This window comes from Bos mutus, chromosome 23 (genome assembly GCF_027580195.1).
Source record: "Bos mutus isolate GX-2022 chromosome 23, NWIPB_WYAK_1.1, whole genome shotgun sequence".
In the NCBI taxonomy this organism is placed as follows: domain Eukaryota; kingdom Metazoa; phylum Chordata; class Mammalia; order Artiodactyla; family Bovidae; genus Bos; species Bos mutus.
This window is the reverse complement of record NC_091639.1, coordinates 27635483-27654606: the sequence shown is the minus strand read 5'-3', so window position 1 is coordinate 27654606 and position 19124 is coordinate 27635483. Positions and strand designations below refer to the sequence as shown.

The window sequence follows — 19124 nt, the reverse complement described above, 5'->3', positions numbered from 1 at the left end:
AATTATTACACACCACAAGATATATTTCTTTTTTCCCCAGTATGTGTACTTTAGAAAATACATATTTCTATCAAACTATATGTGCCTGCATGAGTTGAATTGACAGAAAATATCCAAACAGGGTATAAGATTTTCTGGCAAAGAGAATACTAATGCCATGAAGAAATCTTGCTGTTATGACCAGGCTGACAAATGCTTAGAACAATGACTTCCAAAATAAGCACTTGTCTATCTGCACATCTTGAAGCATTTTAAACACATGCCTCCGTATACATCTGCATAGAAATGAGTTTTTATATAGAGGTCTTTTAATTGAGAATCAAGATGAGTTACATTTGCCTGTTGCATTAAGCCAAGACTTTCAGTTTCCTTGTGACCTGAATCCATTTTTGTGCCCATTTGCTCTGCACTACAAACCCAACAACCTAACTAGGTTTTTGCCATCAAGGATGCTCTTTACTACCTTTGCTTTTCAGGGTTTCTGGACATCCATGAGCATATGTGCGCGTGCACACACACACACATCTGCTTGTTTTCTTTTTTTAAGTGAAAGCAAGTATATTTAAAGCGATACACATTCCATAAACACAGTGTGGGCTATCTTCACATACATTTGTTTTTAACAGAACAATGTATTTGAGTTCCTGAGTCCAGTCTTGACACTCCCCCTGACATATACCTTGGGTATACCATGAAATTTCAAGTCTACAGGAAAGAGTGCTGCTGTGTCCACAAACACTCCTGATAAGCTGGGGTCATTGGAGTGATGTTGGGAAGTAGTCAAAAAGTTGATCTTGTGAAAGATTCATAAACAGAAACCTCAGTGAAGTAGAATCAGGAGACATGACGAGGGGGGCTTTCATGCCCTACAGTGGTAGCAGAGCCCATCAAGAAAAAGAAAGCTCCCTCTTCCTTCCTTCAAAGACTTTCCAATAAAGAGCCATGAACTCTGTTTACTGTGGTCCTCTGTAGTTCCTTTCCTCCCTGTAAAGGCATCTTTCTTCCTTGCCAAGTGGGGACTTGCATGTGGCTCCCCGTAGCTGCCCACTCCAAATTGCAATTCTCAGCTTAATCTGAATAAACTCACCATTGCTGGAGAAATATCTGGCAGTGTATTTGTTTCAATTCAGCACACTATATGCTTGTGTCACACCTACTTGGAGATATTTCGCAGTATGAAGCTCGTTTGGGGTAACAAAAAATTTTTCAGCCTTGAAGTAAAACCATTTCTACTGCTTCTTTCTTTTATTTGGTATGACAAATGATAAAAACCTAGAGAATTTTCTTTTATATAAGCTTTCAGAAAGAAAGAGCACATTTACCAAAAAATACCTGAAATGAAACAAAATACCACGTATTGTGCTCTCTGTGTAGCCATATGCTTCACTAGGTTTCTTTAATATTCCAGTTCAGTTGGAAATAAAGGAGGGAATATCCTCTATGTATGGATTACCCCTTGCATGTAATCCATGCTGAATATTTATTTTGTTAAACTAAGCACTCACACAGTTTTCTTGCCCTGCTCTACAAATGTGTATAGATATGGCAGAGAAACAGTGAGACCTTAAATCACTTCCCATTAACCAACATTTACCTTTCAAGTAATGAGACTGGATTCTTTGTTTGCTTTGTGGATTATTTTAATGGTTGATTTAAGGTAGACATGAAGTTAAGAAGAGATGAATTATTAGTGTATGTTAATTGTGCAGGGAAGACAAATACCAGGGAAATTGGAGACCTGGGAAAGCAGGAGAAGAAGTTAAACAGGGAAAGACCCTCCTTTAGCACAGTTTACTGAATCAGTTATCCAATCCATTGAATCATGTCAACCTGAGAACTAGACATCACATGATTTAAATATGAGGCAGGTGTTGAACTCTTCATATTTAAATCATATTTCATTCCATATTTCATGGTTCTATCACATTTCATCAATCATATTTCACTCCAGTTTTAAGAAAGTTTAAAACAATGTTGCTTCACAATGTATCAGAACAGGAGTGAAGGGCATTGTTGTAAATATACTGATGCCCATATATGATCCATGGGATTGCAGAGAGTCAGACACAACTGAGTGACTACACTTATATATAATTAGTGAAAATTAGTATCTCAGGTGTAATTAAAACCAGTTGAAATGCATCAGAAGCTGCTGGAGCAAAGGAAGGATGATCCAACAGCACATTATAGTTGCAAATAAAAAAGGCTATTTTATCTCAGTTTGACACATACAACTAGCTTTGCAGAGTCTTTGAACTGACAGGTGGTTGCAGCCAAGACGTTGAGTTTGTGTATTACAGTTATTGTATTCATCGTAGTAGATGCAGGGGTTCACTGAAAGGAAAAAGCAAGGTTACACCATATCGACTCAAAAGCTCATCTCTCATCTTCTTATGCATTTGTAGATGAGTAAAAGGCTTAAGAGATATATATTCTGTGTTATAGAGTCAATATTATTAAGTAATACTTTTTTTCTTTCTACTCTCATTTTACTTCTATGGCATTTTTCATTCCATTCTAGACATTGATTTTGTCTCTTGGATAAAAAACAAAACAAAACAAAAAAACTACCCCATTACCCTATAGCAAAGATAATTAGTAGATATTTTATCTGTCTTCAGCTACATTTATTTTCAGAAATGAGTTACTAAAGTGACAGGAAGAAGAAGAAGGAAAAGAAGGAGAAGAATGACAGAGAAATTGATAAAGGAAAAGAGATTGCATTTTTCCTTGCTTTAAAAGCAAATGGAATGGAGTGGTCAGGTGAAGGAAAATAAACCTTTTAGTCTTCCAAATCTGCAGATAAAGGATATTTTTTGGTGGTGGAGGGGGGAGGTTTATTATTTCTCCATAAACTTTCTGAAAGTTAAGTTACAAACATATCCCCATGGACTAGTAAATTATGCCTGAAGAAAACTTCAAAAAAAGACACTTTTGTTACCTAAGGAAATGAACATGGAATTGGAACCCATTTAGTTAATATTACATTTTAGGTAAGATTTGCTTAAGAAATAAAAAGATGTACGGTAAATAGTATGATCATCAGCTCATGTCTTCCAATGTGTCCATGGAAACTTAAAAGTATAAGGATCACTCAGTAAAAAATTACTACCTGTTCTGATAAGTGGACAGGCAGGTAGAGGGGTTATGGCCAAAGAGCAACCTGAGAACCCTGGTAACCTGAAAGCAAGATGTCTAACTTCAGGGCTGCAATAACAGAGCCAAGAAACTTTTTATATAAAGAGCAGAAAAAAAATTATATTAACATCTTATCCAAGATGCCCTTATTATAGGGTGAGAACTTTAAGTTTTAAGGTGGAAAGTTGAGTTTAGACATGGATGTTCTAATTTCCAATCCAATAGATTTAATCATTGGTCTTCTGGGTCACTTTGGGAGTGGGGGAAGGGAAATCAGATAATGTTAATTATTCCTTTGGGATGACTGAGAAAAAAGTAATATTATAGAAAATTGTAATATTATTAAACATTTGATTTTAATGACCCATGGCTCCTAGATCAATGATCAATATTAAGCACACTGAGATGTAAAACTTACTACATAGTTTATCTTCACAGTTATTTGGACAGTCTCCACATGGACTTCCCTTATTATAAGGTACATTCTTCTTGTCAGGATCATTTCCCCTTAAAAAAGAACAAAGGAAAAAGTGGTCTAGTAAAATTCCTTTTTGAAAAATGCAAATAAAAAATTTTCCTCACTCTTGAAAATCAGTTAAAATAATTTAAAACAAATGATTTTTGAGAAACTAGATGATGTAAGGGAAATGTATTTCTAACAGTTATGTGAAACTAAAGCTGTATAATACATACTCATGACAATAGTGACAAATGTAGAGATAGTGAATTCCTTTATGACACGATGACATGCCACAGCCAATAAGATAAGAAGTGGCCCAAACAACCTGTAAAGATAAGATTATTATATTAATAATTTGGTGTTTTGTTACATGATTACAATATGAATATTGTTATCCATGATTGAAAATAAACAAAATTACTAGAGCTAATCAATGAATATAGTAAAGTTGCAGGATATAACATCAACACACAGAAATCCCTTGCATTCCTATACACTAATAATGAGAAAATAGAGAAATTAAGGAAACAATTCCATTCACCATTGCAACGAAAAGAATAAAATACTTAGGAATATATCTACCTAAAGAAACTAAAGACCTATATATAGAAAACTATAAAACACTGATGAAAGAAATCAAAGAGGACACTAATAGATGGAGAAATATACTGTGTTCATGGATCAGAAGAATCAATATAGTGAAAATGAGTATACTACCCAAAGCAATCTATAGATTCAAGGCAATCCCTATCAAACTACCAACGGTATTTTTCACAGAGCTAGAACAAATAATTTCACAATTTGTATGGAAATACAAAAAACCTCGAATAGCCAAAGCAATCTTGAGAAAGAAGAATGGAACTGGAGGAATCAACCTGCCTGACTTTAGGCTCTACTACAAAGCCACAGTTATCAAGACAGTATGGTACTGGCACAAAGACAGAAATATAGATCAATGGAACAAAATAGAAAGCCTAGAGATAAACCCACATACCTATGGACACCTTATCTTTGACAAAGGAGGCAAGAATATACAGTGGAGAAAAGACAATCTCTTTAACAAGTGGTGCTGGGAAAACTGGTCAATCAGTTGTAAAAGAATGAAACTAGAACACTTTCTAACACCATATACAAAAATAAACTCAAAATGGATTAAAGATCTAAACATAAGACCAGAAACTATAAAACTCTTAGAGGAGAACATAGGCAAAACACTCTCCGACATACATCACAGCAGGATCCTCTATGACCCACCTCCCAGAATATTGGAAATAAAAGCAAAAATAAATGGGATCTAATTAAACTTAAAAGCTTCTGCACAACAAAGGAAACTATAAGCAAGGTGAAAAGACAGCCTTCAGAATGGGATAAAATAATAGCAAATGAAGCAACTGACAAAGAACTAATCTCAAAAATATACAAGCAACTCCTGCAGCTCAATTCCAGAAAAATAAACGATCCAATCAAAAAATGGGCCAAAGAACTAAATAGACATTTCTCCAAAGAAGACATACAGATGGCTAACAAACACATGAAAAGATGCTCAACATCACTCATTATCAGAGAAATGCAAATCAAAACCACTATGAGGTACCATTTCACACCAGTCAGAATGGCTGCAATCAAAAAGTCTACAAGCAATAAATGCTGGAGAGGGTGTGGAGAAAAGGGAACCCTCTTACACTGTTGGTAGGAATGCAAACTAGTACAGCCACTATGGAGAACAGTGTGGAGATTCCTTAAAAAACTGGAAATAGAACTGCCTTATGATCCAGCAATCCCACTGCTGGGCATGCACACTGAGGAAACCAGAAGGGAAAGAGACACGTGTACCCCAATGTTCATCACAGCACTGTTTATAATAGCCAGGACATGGAAGCAACCTAGATGTCCATCAGCAGATGAATGGATAAGAAAGCTGTGGTACATATACACAATGGAGTATTACTCAGCCATTAAAAAGGATACATTTGAATCAGTTCTAATGAGGTGGATGAAACTGGAGCCTATTATACAGAGTGAAGTAAGCCAGAAAGAAAAACACCAATACAGTATACTAATGCATATATATGGAATTTAGAAAGATGGTAATGACAACCCTGTATGTGAGACAGCAAAAGAGACACAGATGTATAGAACAGTCTTTTGGACTCTGTGGGAGAGGGAGGGGGCATGATTTGGGAGAATGGCATTAAAACATGTATAATATCATATAAGAAACAAATCACCAGTCCAGGTTCGATGCAGGATACAGGAAGCTTGGGGCTGGTGCACTGGGATGACCCAGAGGGATGGTATGGGGTGGGAGGTGGGAGGGGGGTTCAGGATGGGGAACACATGTACACCCGTGGTGGATGCATGTGGATGTATGGCAAAACCAATACTATATTGTAAAGTAAAAAAAAAAAAGAAAAGAAAAGAAACACACATCCTTTTAGGATGCTTTGAGCATGGCTTGTTAGGAGGTCAAAGAAACAGAAAGATTCCCATGTGTCTAGATATCGTGCATACATATATGCATACTTGGGTGCCATCACTGACCCTGAGTTATGTTCTTCTTCTTCTTATCAAATCTGTATGGAAAATATAGTAACATGATGAAGACTGTTTGGTGATTGCATAAAAATTAGAGCATGGCAGCAACCTTGCTTAATCATCAAAAAAGTGTCATGGTGGAGAACAGTGAGTGGGCCCTTGAGAAAAAAAATAAGTCAGGTTCAAAATCCATCTCTGCCACTTCCTGGTGGGATGGTATTTACCAGCTTGTTTTATGTCTCGAAATCTCATTTTATTCTTTGTAAAATGAAATATAATAATACTAGCTTCTACATCATAGGTATATGGTGGGGATTGAATAAAAAAAACTTTCACGTGTTTGGAAGAAGAAATATTAAATTACTGTTTCAGAGTAATAGAGCTCATGTTCTTTTGATGGAAATAGTGGGTCTAGTCTACTTTTACCTAAAAGAAAAGGAAAGTAGGAATTGTTGTCTCACATTGTCATATTTTCAGCTCTCTGGGTAATAATTTTATTTTTATCCTCTGATAGCATAAATTATAAATAAATGGTCTGCTGCTCCTAAGTCACTTCAGTCATGTCCGTCTCTGTGCGACCCCATAGACGGCAGCCCACCAGGCTCCCTCGTCCCTGGGATTCTCCAGGCAAGAACACTGGAGTGGGTTGCCATTTCCTTCTCCAATGCATGAAAGTGAACAGTGAAAGTCTAATGTTATACTATTCTCAGATTCCTGGCACATACTACTTGTGTCCAATGATATCGATCTTAAAATAAGAATGCTATAAGCATGTCCCTGGTTGTGCAGTGGTTAAGACTGCACTTCCACTGCTCAGGGTATGGGTTTGATCTCTTGTTGGGGAATTAAGATCCCACATGCCACGTGGCCAGGTAAATAATAATAATAATATGGAAGAAGAATTCTACTTGCTAGTCTTTATTTAGAAATGTCTGCTTTGCTTTAGAATAAGTGATTAAGTTTATGTTTTTTAAATGTGCTATCTTTGTAAGCTTTTAACATTAATCTTAAGTAGGTTTTATTGTGAGTAGATTTTATTACAGATTTTGTGTCACAGCTGAGTCTTCTGCTTGGGGCATAACATTGTTTTATCATTTGTATTTCTTGCATATTAAATATTTAAATCTATCCATTCTGGATGAGTTTTGTTAATTTACATCTTGTTGGAAAATAAATCACCTGATTTAGATATTCAAAGTCATTTTTGTAGAATTAATTTATTACCTACACTGAAGCCCAGTGGTATTTTAAAAGTATGAATCAGGTTAAATCATTCTTCTGTTTAATGACTTCTACTACATTCAAAATACAAGATAACATTTATAATAGCTAATATGGCTCCAATGATAAGGCCCTTCCCTCTGTGTTCATCTCCTTCAGCTCTTGAAGGTATCATGGTTCAGTCTCCTTCTCCAACCCCTTCTTTAGTTTTTTCTAAACTAAAGAAGTCCTTGAACATACCCAGATCCCAGATAATGGTTTCCAAGTATTATTTCCCACTAAAAATTAAGAAGTATCTTTGAAGACAGTAAATTTGCAAAAAATGGGTAGAATGATTTCCCATGGTTCTTATTTGCCTATTTTCCACACACCCTTAGAGTCACTTAATCAACAGGTATATTGGCCAGCACACAGTTTACCTGAGTGTAATGGTCAGTTGTCACGTCATCATCTGTCAATGTCCATTCCCCATACTGGAAATATTTAGACTCACTGTACCAGATCCTGATCACATTTGACCATGAGATAGGATAAGATGTCAGATGCATATTTTCTCCACAAAAAGTATCTAAGAGGAGGAAAAAGGACTAGGTTATACTTTACGAAGCTTGGAAACATTTTACAAGGATACCTTCCTCACTTTTATTTTAGAAATGTTTCACTGGTCATCCAAACAATGTTTGACAAGAGGAGGCCAACCCAGCTATATTTAGCTAACAATTTTCTTTCTCATTAATGAATAAACATGTGGTGCTCAGGTTTGCTGAAAACTGATGGTAGGAAATGATCTGCAAGCTTGGAAATCAGATCAACCAACATTTTAGTTTCTGCCATGTCCAAGCTGATGGACAAAGACGAAACCAATCAGAACAGTCTATGAGTTGTAACCAAGTCCATGCCTCGAAAGCAACCACACGAAGTATTCATCATGCAAAGACCTTGGAATAAACATTTGCTCATTTGGCCATCCATTCACTTGTGATGTGGGCTCTCAATCAAACGTGATGTTTGGTAGTAAACTGCCTTCCTCTGGGGCAGGGAAGACTCATATTGCCAATTCACAGCTTAACAGCATTGAGTAAAGATGCCCCAAAATCTTTAAATACAAAGTGTTATTAATGTCTGCTCATGTAGGAGACACTAATGGCTTTTCAGGAAACTAGCAGTGATCAACCTAATATATATGCCATGAGATGGGTTTATTTTTGAGCATCTAAACTTGTTCTTATGGGCAGCTCCATAGAGTTGAATATGACTCACTTCTTAAATAAAGATAGCTCGTTCCAAAGGTAAACATAGTCCCATGGTAATATTGTGAGTAGCTAAAATAACTATGGGCTTCCCAGGTGGCGCTAGTGGTAAAGAATCTGCCTGTCAGTGCAGGAGATGTAGGAGCTGCGGGTTACATCCCTGGGTTGGGAAAATCGCCTGGAGGAGGGGATGGAGAGGAACCCACTCCAGTATTCTTGCCTGGAGAATCCCATGGACAGAGGATCTGGTGGGCTATAGTCCATAGGGTCACACAGAGTTGAACACGACTGAAGTGACTTAGCATGCATGCACAAAATAACTACATGGAGTGGGAACCTTCTGGCTATACAGCTTTTCATCTGTTATTATTGTATTCAACTATCCTATGATATTGAGAGCTTTGACTCTTTTCTTTTGGTGATCAGAATCAGGAATTTGAAAATTTGAATATCCAAATTCAAAAATTATCAGTAATGAAACAGTGCTATGAGTCACTATTCATTGCCATTTATGGGGTAAGTGTAGACACATGCTAGATGACTTAACTTACCCTTACCAAGTTACTGAACAATTCCTGAGGACTTTTGAGCAAAAAGGTGAGTTGTATACCTACTCGTAATTCGCCTCTTGAGTGCATTGCTTTGTACCAATTCACAATCCTTTGACAACATTCTGGCATTTTGTGCAGCTTCTTCACTCCAATTCTACAAGTGAAATACAAGCACATGGCCTTAATAACATTTCTATGATAAGATTCTAGTTCATTCTTTCTAAAAATACAAGGCTAGCAATATTTTCAATTGTGTAGGCTAACAATTGAATTCTCTTAAATATTTTGGTTGGAAGAGGAAGACAAATCTTTCAGTCCATTGTTTTAACCCTTGAAGTTACAAGATCAAAACTTGATAATAATATTCAGATGTAGCATCTTTTTCTGAAATATTAGCATTTAAGTAAATGCTTCCATTAAAATAGAAAAGTTAGAAATCCATCCCATTATTTATTAATAGTTTTACCTTTGACACATTATTAAATCTCTTTGAATCACAGTTTCTTCATCTGTAAAATATGCCCCCTAATTCATACACAATAGTTTGTTCAAAAATTTTAAGTTTTTAATTTGGATAATTCATGCAATACAACTATGATATAATAAATCTTATGCTACATGCTCAATAAATAAGTATTGCTGTGATTAGAAACAAATATAGTGTCACATAACTCCATCTAAATTATGAATAATAATAGCAAATCATAATTCTATCAGTTCCTTTCTCTCCATGCCCTATGCATTATTTATGGAAAAACTCAATTCCCATATTGTCTTTTAAAATGTTACTCAGTTTTACTGGTGCACTTTATCATATTATTGATCTCTCATACCTTTGCATCTTAACACTTAAATATATTAATTTTATATATTCTATATATTCAATGCTGTGCTGTGCTAAGTCACTCAGTTGCGTTAGACCCCTTGAAACCCCATGGACTGTAGCCTGCCAGTCTACATGGAGATTCCCCAGGCAAGAATACTGGAGTGGGTTGCCATGCCCTCCACCAGGGTATCTTCCCAACCCACAGATTGAACCCAGGTCTCCCTCATTACAAGCAGATTCTTTACTGTCTGAGCCACCAGGGAAGCCCAAGAATATTGGAGTGGGTAGCCTATCCCTTCTCCAGGGGTCTTCTTGACCCAGGAGTTGAACTGGGGTCTCCTGCATTGCAGGTAGATTTTTTACCAGCTGAGCTACTAGGGAAGCCCATATATTTAATACTATGTTCTAATATTTCCTCTGTATTTATCTTGAATACACAATAATAATGTCTCTGAAATCAGAGACTATATTTTCTGTTCACTCTATAAATCCTTCACTACCTCCTAGCTACACTTATTTGCTCATCTTGAAACTGAGGATTTAGAACCCTGTTTGTCCTAAGGAAGGTAAAGTGTTAAGAGCTGGTCCCTGGAGCTGGCCATTCATATTTGAATCTGTTTTTATCCAGTACTTAAGACTTTGGATGAGATACCTAATTTCTCTGATGTTCAGGTTTACCATCTGTAAAACAGAGATGATAGTATCATTTGCATCACAAGATGATTGAGAGAATTAAATGAAATAACGCAATAAGGCTTCAGCAATATGTGAACCATGAACTTCCAGATGTTCCAACTGGTTTTAGAAAAGGCAGAGGAACCAGAGATCAAATTGCCAACAGCCACTGGATCATCAAAAAAGCAAGAGAGTTCCAGAAAAACATCTATTTCTGCTTTACTGACTATGCCAAAACCTTTGACTGTGTGGGTCACAATAAACTGTGGAAAATTCTGAGAGAGATATGAATACCAAGCCACCTGATTTGCCTCTTGAGAAACCTATATGCAGGCCAGGAAGCAACAGTCAGAACAGGACATGGAAGAACAGACTGGTTCCAAACAGGAAAAGGAGTACGTCAAGGCTGTATATTGTCATCCTGCTTATTTAACTTATATGCAGAGTACATCATGAGAAACACTGGGCTAGATGAAGCACAAGCTGGAATCAAGATTGCTGGGAGAAATATCAATAACCTCAGATATGCAGATGACACCACCCTTATGGCAGAAAGTGAAGAAGAACTAAAGAGCTTCTTGATGAAAGTGAAAGAGGAGAGTGAAAAAGTTGGCTTAAAGCTCAGCATTCAGAAAACAAAGATCATGGCATCCAGTCCCATCAGTTCATGGGAAATAGATGGGGAAACAGTGGAAACAGTGGCTGACTTTATTTTTCTGGGCTTCAAAATCACTGCAGATGGTGATTGCAGCCATGAAATTAAAGGACGCTTACTCCTTGGAAGGAAAGTTATGACCTACCTAGATAGCATATTAAAAAGCAGAGACATTACTTTGCCAACAAAGGTCCATCTAGTCAAGGCTATGGTTTATCCAGTGATCATGTATGGATGTGAGAGTTGGACTCTAAAGAAAGCTGAGTGCCAAAGAATTGATGCTTTTGAACTGTGGTGTTGGAGAAGACTCTTGAGAGTTCCTTGGACTGCAAGGAGATCCAACCAGTCCATCCTAAAGGAGATCAGTCCTGGGTGTTCATTGGAAGGACTGATGCTGAAGCTGAAACTCCAATACTTTGGCCACCTGATGCAAAGAGCTGACTCGTTTGAAAAATCCTGATGCTGGGAAAGATTGAGGGCAGGAGGAGAAGAGGATGACAGAGGATGAGATGATTGGATGGCATTGCCGACTTGATGGACATGGGTTTGGGTGGACTCCAGGAGTGGTGATGGACAGGGATGCCTGGTTTGCTGCACTTCATGGGGTAGCAAAAAGTTGGACACGACTAGCAACTGAACTGAACTGAATGCAATAAGATTCTAGAAGAATGTCTTTCAAACTATAGTAAGTATAATATGCTGTCAGTTACAATACTCACAATGCAAAAATGTGTATGCTGGCTGCTGGCTTTTATTATTTTGGGTTCTAAGGTGACCAAGAGATATATTTCAAGATCATTTTTCCATTTACTCTTTTCCTCCTTTTTTTTTTTTTTTAACATTTGCCTTATCTTTTTTTATATATAAGCTAAGTTGCTTTAGTCACATCTGACTCTTTGTGACCCTTTGGCCTGTAGCCCACCAAGCTTCTCTGTCCATTGTATTTTCCGGGCAAGAATATTGGAGTGGGTTGCCATTTCCTACTCCAGGGCATCTTTTCAACCCAGGGATCGAACTCAGGTCTCTTGTCTCCTGAATTGGCAGGAGAATTCTTTACCACTAGTGTTTGAAACAAGGAAATAGATTTGCCAATATTTGCTCATCTAGCTGCACCACCAGGTTAGACCATGGGCATCTTGATTCTCAGAGCATCTTAGCCTCTGGGCTACTGCCCAATGAATACAGCTATGAAATGCCTCTCCAAATGCATTGTTAAAGCGTCTGTAGCATCTGCCATACTGATGATACTGACCAGCAGCACCAGCGTTATCTGGGAGCTTGGAATGGTATCCATCTCAGACCTCCTGAATCAGACCTCAGAGTGTGGGGCCCAGGGTCCTGTGCTTCATTAAATTCTTCAGCTGACTCAAGCATACTAGAGTTTGAGAAACACTGTCCTAGGGTCCATTAAGAATGAAATTACACTTCCTGCGATGGATGTGGCTCTGTCACTTACTAACTCTGTGAGTTTGGGAAAGCTACTTACCTCCTCTGAGCCTCTGTTTCTTCTGCTGCTGCATTATAGGTTTATTTGTGAAGACCAGACTTTTAGTATATGGAAACCAAATAGCACTTAATAAAATCTCAGTAAACACCATTACTATCATTGGCATCATCATGGTTGCTGTTTAATTAATCTTACCATTTTCAGCATGTTGCTGGCTGGTGGAGATACTCCTCTCCTGAGGATGTTATGTGCAGTAACAATTTCTTCTTGGACAGCCTCCAGTTCTGTAAGGAGTGTATCATATGGAACTTTGGCTGGTTTTGTCTGTGACCAGAAAATTACAATTAGTCTTGCTTCTTTTAAGTGGAATTTGTAACACATAGTATATTACTTGTAGACTTCGTGAGATAAATTTATAGTTTATGTTGAATAAATAATGTTCTACAGCACTTTTCACTCTAAGACATCTCAGTAAGCTAGTTTCCGTTGCTCCAGTATTAGTTTTGAGGACTTTTGAATATCAATCTGACATTACACGAGTCTACAGAACAGTGCACTATGATAGGACTGTTTTTCAGATTTATAATTGGTATTTTGGACCATATTGAGGCACTTTTATTGGGCAATACAAACCATAGTGGAAAATGTTTTGATACTATTATACCTTTTACTGCCTGACTTCCCTTCCTTGGTGCATTCTCCACCCCACCTCCTGCAAGTGTTCTCTTTGCATCCCAAATAAACCACTCACACTTGAATATTGTTTAAAGATATGTGTCTGGGAGAATCTAAATATTCATCACTGAGTACAAAACCTTCAGCCCAGATTGTACATCTTTGTCTGAGTCATATGAGAAAACATTGATATTTGTATCAGCATATGTACACACAATATAGAATTCAAGTCAACTACAAACTAAAATGTTTCATTTGTTTACCTTTTATCCTGTAGCTTACTAAGAAGAACAATTAATGGCTTTAATATTTTAGGTTAGCATTAATTTGTGTAAAGAACATCTTCTTTTATGTGTGTGTGTGATTCACATGTATTTATACTATTTTTTTTAAGTGAAAAACTTATGTGGCATAATTTGAGTGGTATCTATGTATTTCTCAACTACCACAGGACTATCAACAGTTTCTGAATGGATAGGATTCAGCCATACTTTGCTCAAATATAGTAGTTCTTGTCTTATATTTTGTTTAGAAATTTAAGGATATTGGGAGAAGACAAAACTATAAAATCATTACACTTCTCTAGAAACTGTCCCCTGTGGATGTCATTTCTTCAAAAACACACTCATAAGGTACTATTTTCCTGTCATACTGCAAGTATCCTGGGCTAGATTAGAGGGATCAAACTGCCAATATCCAGTGGATGATAGAATAAGCAAGAGAATTCCAGAAAAGCATTTACTTCTGCTTCATTGACTACCCTAAAGCCTTTGACTATGTGGATTACAACAAACTGTGGAAAATTCTTAAAGATATGGGAATACCAGACCACCTTACCTGCCTTCTGAGAAACCTGTGTGCAGGTCCAGAAACAATTTTAGAACCGGACATGGAACAACAAACTGGTTCCAGATTGGGAAAGGAGGACGTCAAGGCTGTATATTGTCACCCTGCTTATTTAACTTTTTTGCAAAGTACATCATGCGAAATGTCAGGCTGGATAAAGCACAAGCTGGAATCAAGATTGCTGGGGAAAATATCAGTAACCTCAGATATATAGATGACACCACCCTTATGGCAGAAAGCGAAGAGGAACTAAAGAGTCTCGTGATGAAGGTGAAAGAGGAGAGTGAAAAAGCTGGCTTAAAACTCAACATTCAAAAAACTAAGATCATGGGATTTGATCCCATCACTTCATGGCAAACAGATTAAGAAACAATAGAAACAGTGACAGGCTTTATTTCTTGGGCTCCAAAATCACTGCAGATGATGACTGCATCTATGAAATTAAAAGACATTTGCTCCTTGAAAGAAAAATCATGACCAAGCTAGACAGCATATTAAAAAGCAGAGACATTACTTTGCCAACAAAGGTCCGTCTAGTCAAAGCTATGGTTTTTCCAATAGTCATGTATGGATGTGAGAATTGGACCGTAAAGAAAGCTGAGGGCTGAAAAATTGATGTTTTTGAACTGTGGTGTTGGTGAAAACTCTAGAGAGTCTGTTGGACAGCAAGGAGATCAAACTAGTCAGTCCTAAAGGAACTCAGTCTTAAATACTCATTGTGAGAGAATAACAGGCAGGAAGGTTCAGTTCAGTTCAGTTGCTCAGTCGTGTCCGACTCTTTACGACCCCATGGACTGCAGCCCGCCAGGCTTTCCTGTCCATCACCAACTACTGGAGCTTACTCAAACTCATGTCCATTGAGTTGGTGATGCCATCCAAACATCTCATCCTCTGTCGTCTCCTTCTCCTCTCGCCTTAATCTTTCCCACTCCTCACACCTTCAAATTTTCCCAGCAACAGGGTCTTTTCTAGTGAGTCAGTTCTTCGCATCAGGTGGCCAACATATTGGAGTTTCAGCTTCAGTATCAATCCTTCCAATGAATACTCAGGATTGATCTCCTTTAGGATGGACTGGTTGGATCTCTTTGCTGTCCAAGGGATTCTCAAGAGTCTTCTTCAACAGCACAGTTCAAAAGCATCAATTCTTTGGCCCTCAGCTTTCTTTTTAGTCCAACTCTCACATCCATACATGACTATTGGAAAAACCATAGCTTTGACTAGACGGACCTTTGTTGGCAAAGTAATTTCTCTGCTTTTTAATATGCTGTCTAGGTTGGTCATAGCTTTTCTTCTAAGGAGCAAACATCTTTTAATTTCATGGCTGCAGTCACCATCTGTAGTTATTTTGAAGATCCCCCAAATAAAGTCTGTCACTGTTTCCATTGCTTCCCAGTCTATTTGCCATGAAGTGATGGGACCGGATGCCACAGTACTGATTTCATTTAGGATAGACTGGTTGGATCTCCAAGGCTAGGGGTCTCCAAGTTGAGGACATAGGCTTCAAGTGTCAGATGTTTTTTATCTCTCTTGAACTGGCAGGAGGAAACAAACTACAAGTGTCAGATTTTTTCCCTTCTCTATACAAAATTAACAGAGAGGGCGATGGCACCCCACTCCAGTACTCTTGCCTGGAAAACCCCATGGACGGAGGATCCTGATGGGCTGCAGTCCATGGGGTCGCGAAGAGTTGCTTTCCCTTTTCCTTCATGCATTAGAGAAGGAAATGGCAACCCACTCCAGTGTTCTTGCCTGGAGAATCCCAGGGATGGGGGAGCCTAGTGGGCTGCCGTCTCAGGGGTCGCACAGAGTCAGACATGACTGAAGCAACTTAGCAGCAGCATACAAAATTTAAAGGAGGTTTCTCTTAAAATTCTCTGATCCCATGATGACACCTGGTTCCACCTAAACTTAACTTTTCTCAAACCTTGAGCTAACCAATGCATTTTTCTTATGGAAATGTTTTTCTTAAGCTATGTTAATGAACTACATATTTACCCTAGACTCTGTCTTCAAGTTGGTTCCACCTAAGACTCAGAACTGACTTGACAAACCAGTATGTTTTACTCATACAATTGTTCTCCTAATCTATGTTAATGAAACCATATATTTGCTTGGAAACTTGCCTTTCTTCAAGAATCATGTCAATCATCTTATGGCCCTGGGGTGACTCACCTTGTGCCAATATTATCTCAAAATTCATGTTGTGGGTGAGGAGCCTGGTGCCACTCTGAGTTTTGAGACATTTCCTTTCTCTAATTAGCAGCCTGCTAGTACCTATATAACATCCTGCTAAAGACTAGCAAGGGAGCACTCTTTCTGCCCCCTTCTGATGTCTATGTCAGAAGCTTTCTCTTTCTCTTTTTTACTTTAATAAAACTTGATTACACAAAAGCTCTGAGTGATCGAGCCTTGTCACTGGCCCTAGATTGAATTCTTCTCTTCCAGAGGCCAAGAATCCCTGTGTCTTTCACGGCTCAGCAACAACCTTTCAATTGGAAGAACTGAAGCTGAAGCTGAAGCTCCAATATTTTGGGCACCTGATGAGAAGAACTGACTCATTCAAAAAGACCCTGATGCTGGGAAAGATTGAAGGCAGAAGGAGAAGGGGATGACAGAGGATGAGCTGGTCAGATGGCATCATTGACTTGATGGGCATGAGTTTGAGCAAGCTCTTGGAGTTGGTGATGGACACAGAAGCTGGGTGGGCTGCAGTACAAAGAGTTGGACACGACTGAGTGACTGGACTGTACTGAACTGGGAACCCACAAGAATTTCCTTAAGTTCCATATGATAATTCTCCCTGCTCCTCTTAAAATATGCTGCTTCAGTGAAATTCATGTCATTTAGCTCTAGCTATCTCACCTCTGAACATTTACTTTCCTATAGTGATTTTCCTGTGAATTCCTCTCATTGATAGAAATTGGGTCTCCTGAAACAATTCATCTTGTCTACCCCAAATTCTGCAGTCAACAGGAGTGACATCAGCATTCACATGGATGACTCAACCATCTCATATCCTGGGCTCTTGAACTTTAGTCTCTTAAACTTCTCTTCTGAGGCTTTTTAGTTTTCTACCATAAAGGTTGCAGCCTATATCTGATGATCACTTCAAAATGAAATACTTTTAACTTACCAGAGGATTTTTGGGTATCAGGCAAGAGCTCCATCTGATTTCTCATGGGGAAAGAAGTGTGAGTGATAAGATCCACATCAGCACCCCAGTAATCTCATGTATGTGGATTTTCTTTCATTTATTGAATTAAGCAGCTTTCACTTTTTTCCACTTTTGACTTTATCTAGCATGTGAAATTATAAAAACCACTCATGTTCTATACCAAAGCTATTAACTAGTTCATCATAAAAAATTTTTTCAGTACATTGCAATGTAATATTTTCCTTATATCACTGAGAATTTTTACAGGTACATATTATTGAATGACTTGTAAAATACTCAGAATTTATTTCCTCTTATATACCATTAAATGTTTCATTTCTGTTCTGTGAATGTTGAAACTCTTGTTTTTAAGTGAGATTCAAGCATCATATATTGACTCCATTGCTAACAGCTCCTCACATTTCTCTCCTTGCTGTTGGCATATTTCTTTTTTTATTTTTGGTTGTGATGCAAGGCTTGTGGGATCTTAATTTCCAGACAGGGACAGAACCAAAGCCCCCTGCAGTGGAAATGTGGACTCCAAACCACTGGACTTTGATGAAAGTCCTGGCACTTTTCATTTTATATTTAATTTGGATGTGTTAAATTCTTGTTATAGTCATAAATCAGAAAGCTCAGTTGGGATATTGATGAAATACTTACCTTTTCTGGATAAAAACTAAAAAACAATATTTTCCCCACTTTGTCATGGAAAATGTATGGATCAGTTGTAAAGAAGTAATTCCCACTCTACATTTTTAGCTTTTTAAATTATTCAGAGAAGTTTAATGACATAGGCATGGGCTTGTGAAGTAAGACTGCTTAGATTTACCTTCAGGCTCTGCCATTTCCAAGTTATCTGACCTTGGACACATGACTTAACCTCTTATGTTTAGTTTCTTTCTCTGTAATACGAGATTAAGAATAGTACTTGCCTAATAGAGCTATGGTGAGAACTAGGTGAATACCGGGCATGTGCCTCTGTGTGCTCAGCTGCTTTAGTCATGTCTGACTCTTTGCGACCCTGTGGACTTTAGCTGCCAACTGGGCATAGCATCCTCACAATAGTGCCTGCAACAAAATAAGTTCTAGCACAGAGTTAGCTCTTATCCTCCTCTCAAAAGTAATCATAAAATATACAATCCTCACATACTTTTATAATCAAAACAGGCAGGCAGCCAGCTGCAATGGCCAGAAACAAGAAGCATTTCATTGTCATCCCTGTAAGAAAAGTAACATAATTTTAGACTGTTGCCGACTTGTGGGGATAATGTTTTGTCATAAGTCTTTTTGTGAAACACTTCTACATGCATCTGCATTTTTTATTTTTTTGCAAAAAGAGACCTGCAGGATCCGAACAAGGTTTTAATATGCTAGTCATTGGTACCAAGAGAGGAAGAGAGAACTATGATTGGGAGAATAACAGAAGTTAATGTTAATCCCTGGAGTCTCTGAATATGTTACATTGTGTGACAAAAGAGAATTAAGGTAGCGGATAAAGTTCAAATTGCTTATCAGTTGACTTTAGAGTTAGGATAGTGTCCTGGCTTATTCATGTGAATTCAATGTAATCAGGAGAATGCTAATTCACTTCAATTGTGCCCAACTCTGTGACCCTATGGACTATAGGCAGCAGGCTCCTCTGTCCATAGGATTCTCCAGGCAACAATATTGGAGTGAGTTGCCATGCT

The 19124-nt window shown here is 37.9% G+C and overlaps 1 protein-coding gene across 1 annotated transcript; it reads right to left on the bottom strand.

Moving 5' to 3' along the window:
- Positions 1–2206: 2206 nt before the first annotated feature.
- On the bottom strand, positions 2207–18652 carry CRISP1 (cysteine rich secretory protein 1). The gene is made up of 7 exons (XM_005905114.2): positions 18587–18652; positions 12954–13082; positions 9219–9309; positions 7774–7922; positions 3832–3923; positions 3557–3645; positions 2207–2334 (listed from the first exon to the last, which is right to left on the bottom strand). Exons 1-7 carry the CDS (start codon positions 18650–18652, stop codon positions 2207–2209), a joined length of 744 nt encoding a protein of 247 aa, XP_005905176.2.
- Positions 18653–19124: the final 472 nt, after the last annotated feature.

Coding starts and splice junctions, on each gene's coding strand:
- CRISP1 (XM_005905114.2), bottom strand. CDS start 18,652: ATGACAATGAAATGCTTCTTGTTTCTGGCCATTGCAGCTGGCTGCCTG. Junction 3,924..7,773: donor CAACTGACCATTACACTCAG/GTAAACTGTGTG, acceptor TTATCTTTACAG/GTTGTTTGGGCCACTTCTTA. Junction 2,335..3,556: donor CTGTGAAGATAAACTATGTA/GTAAGTTTTACA, acceptor TTTTCCTTTCAG/TGAACCCCTGCATCTACTAC.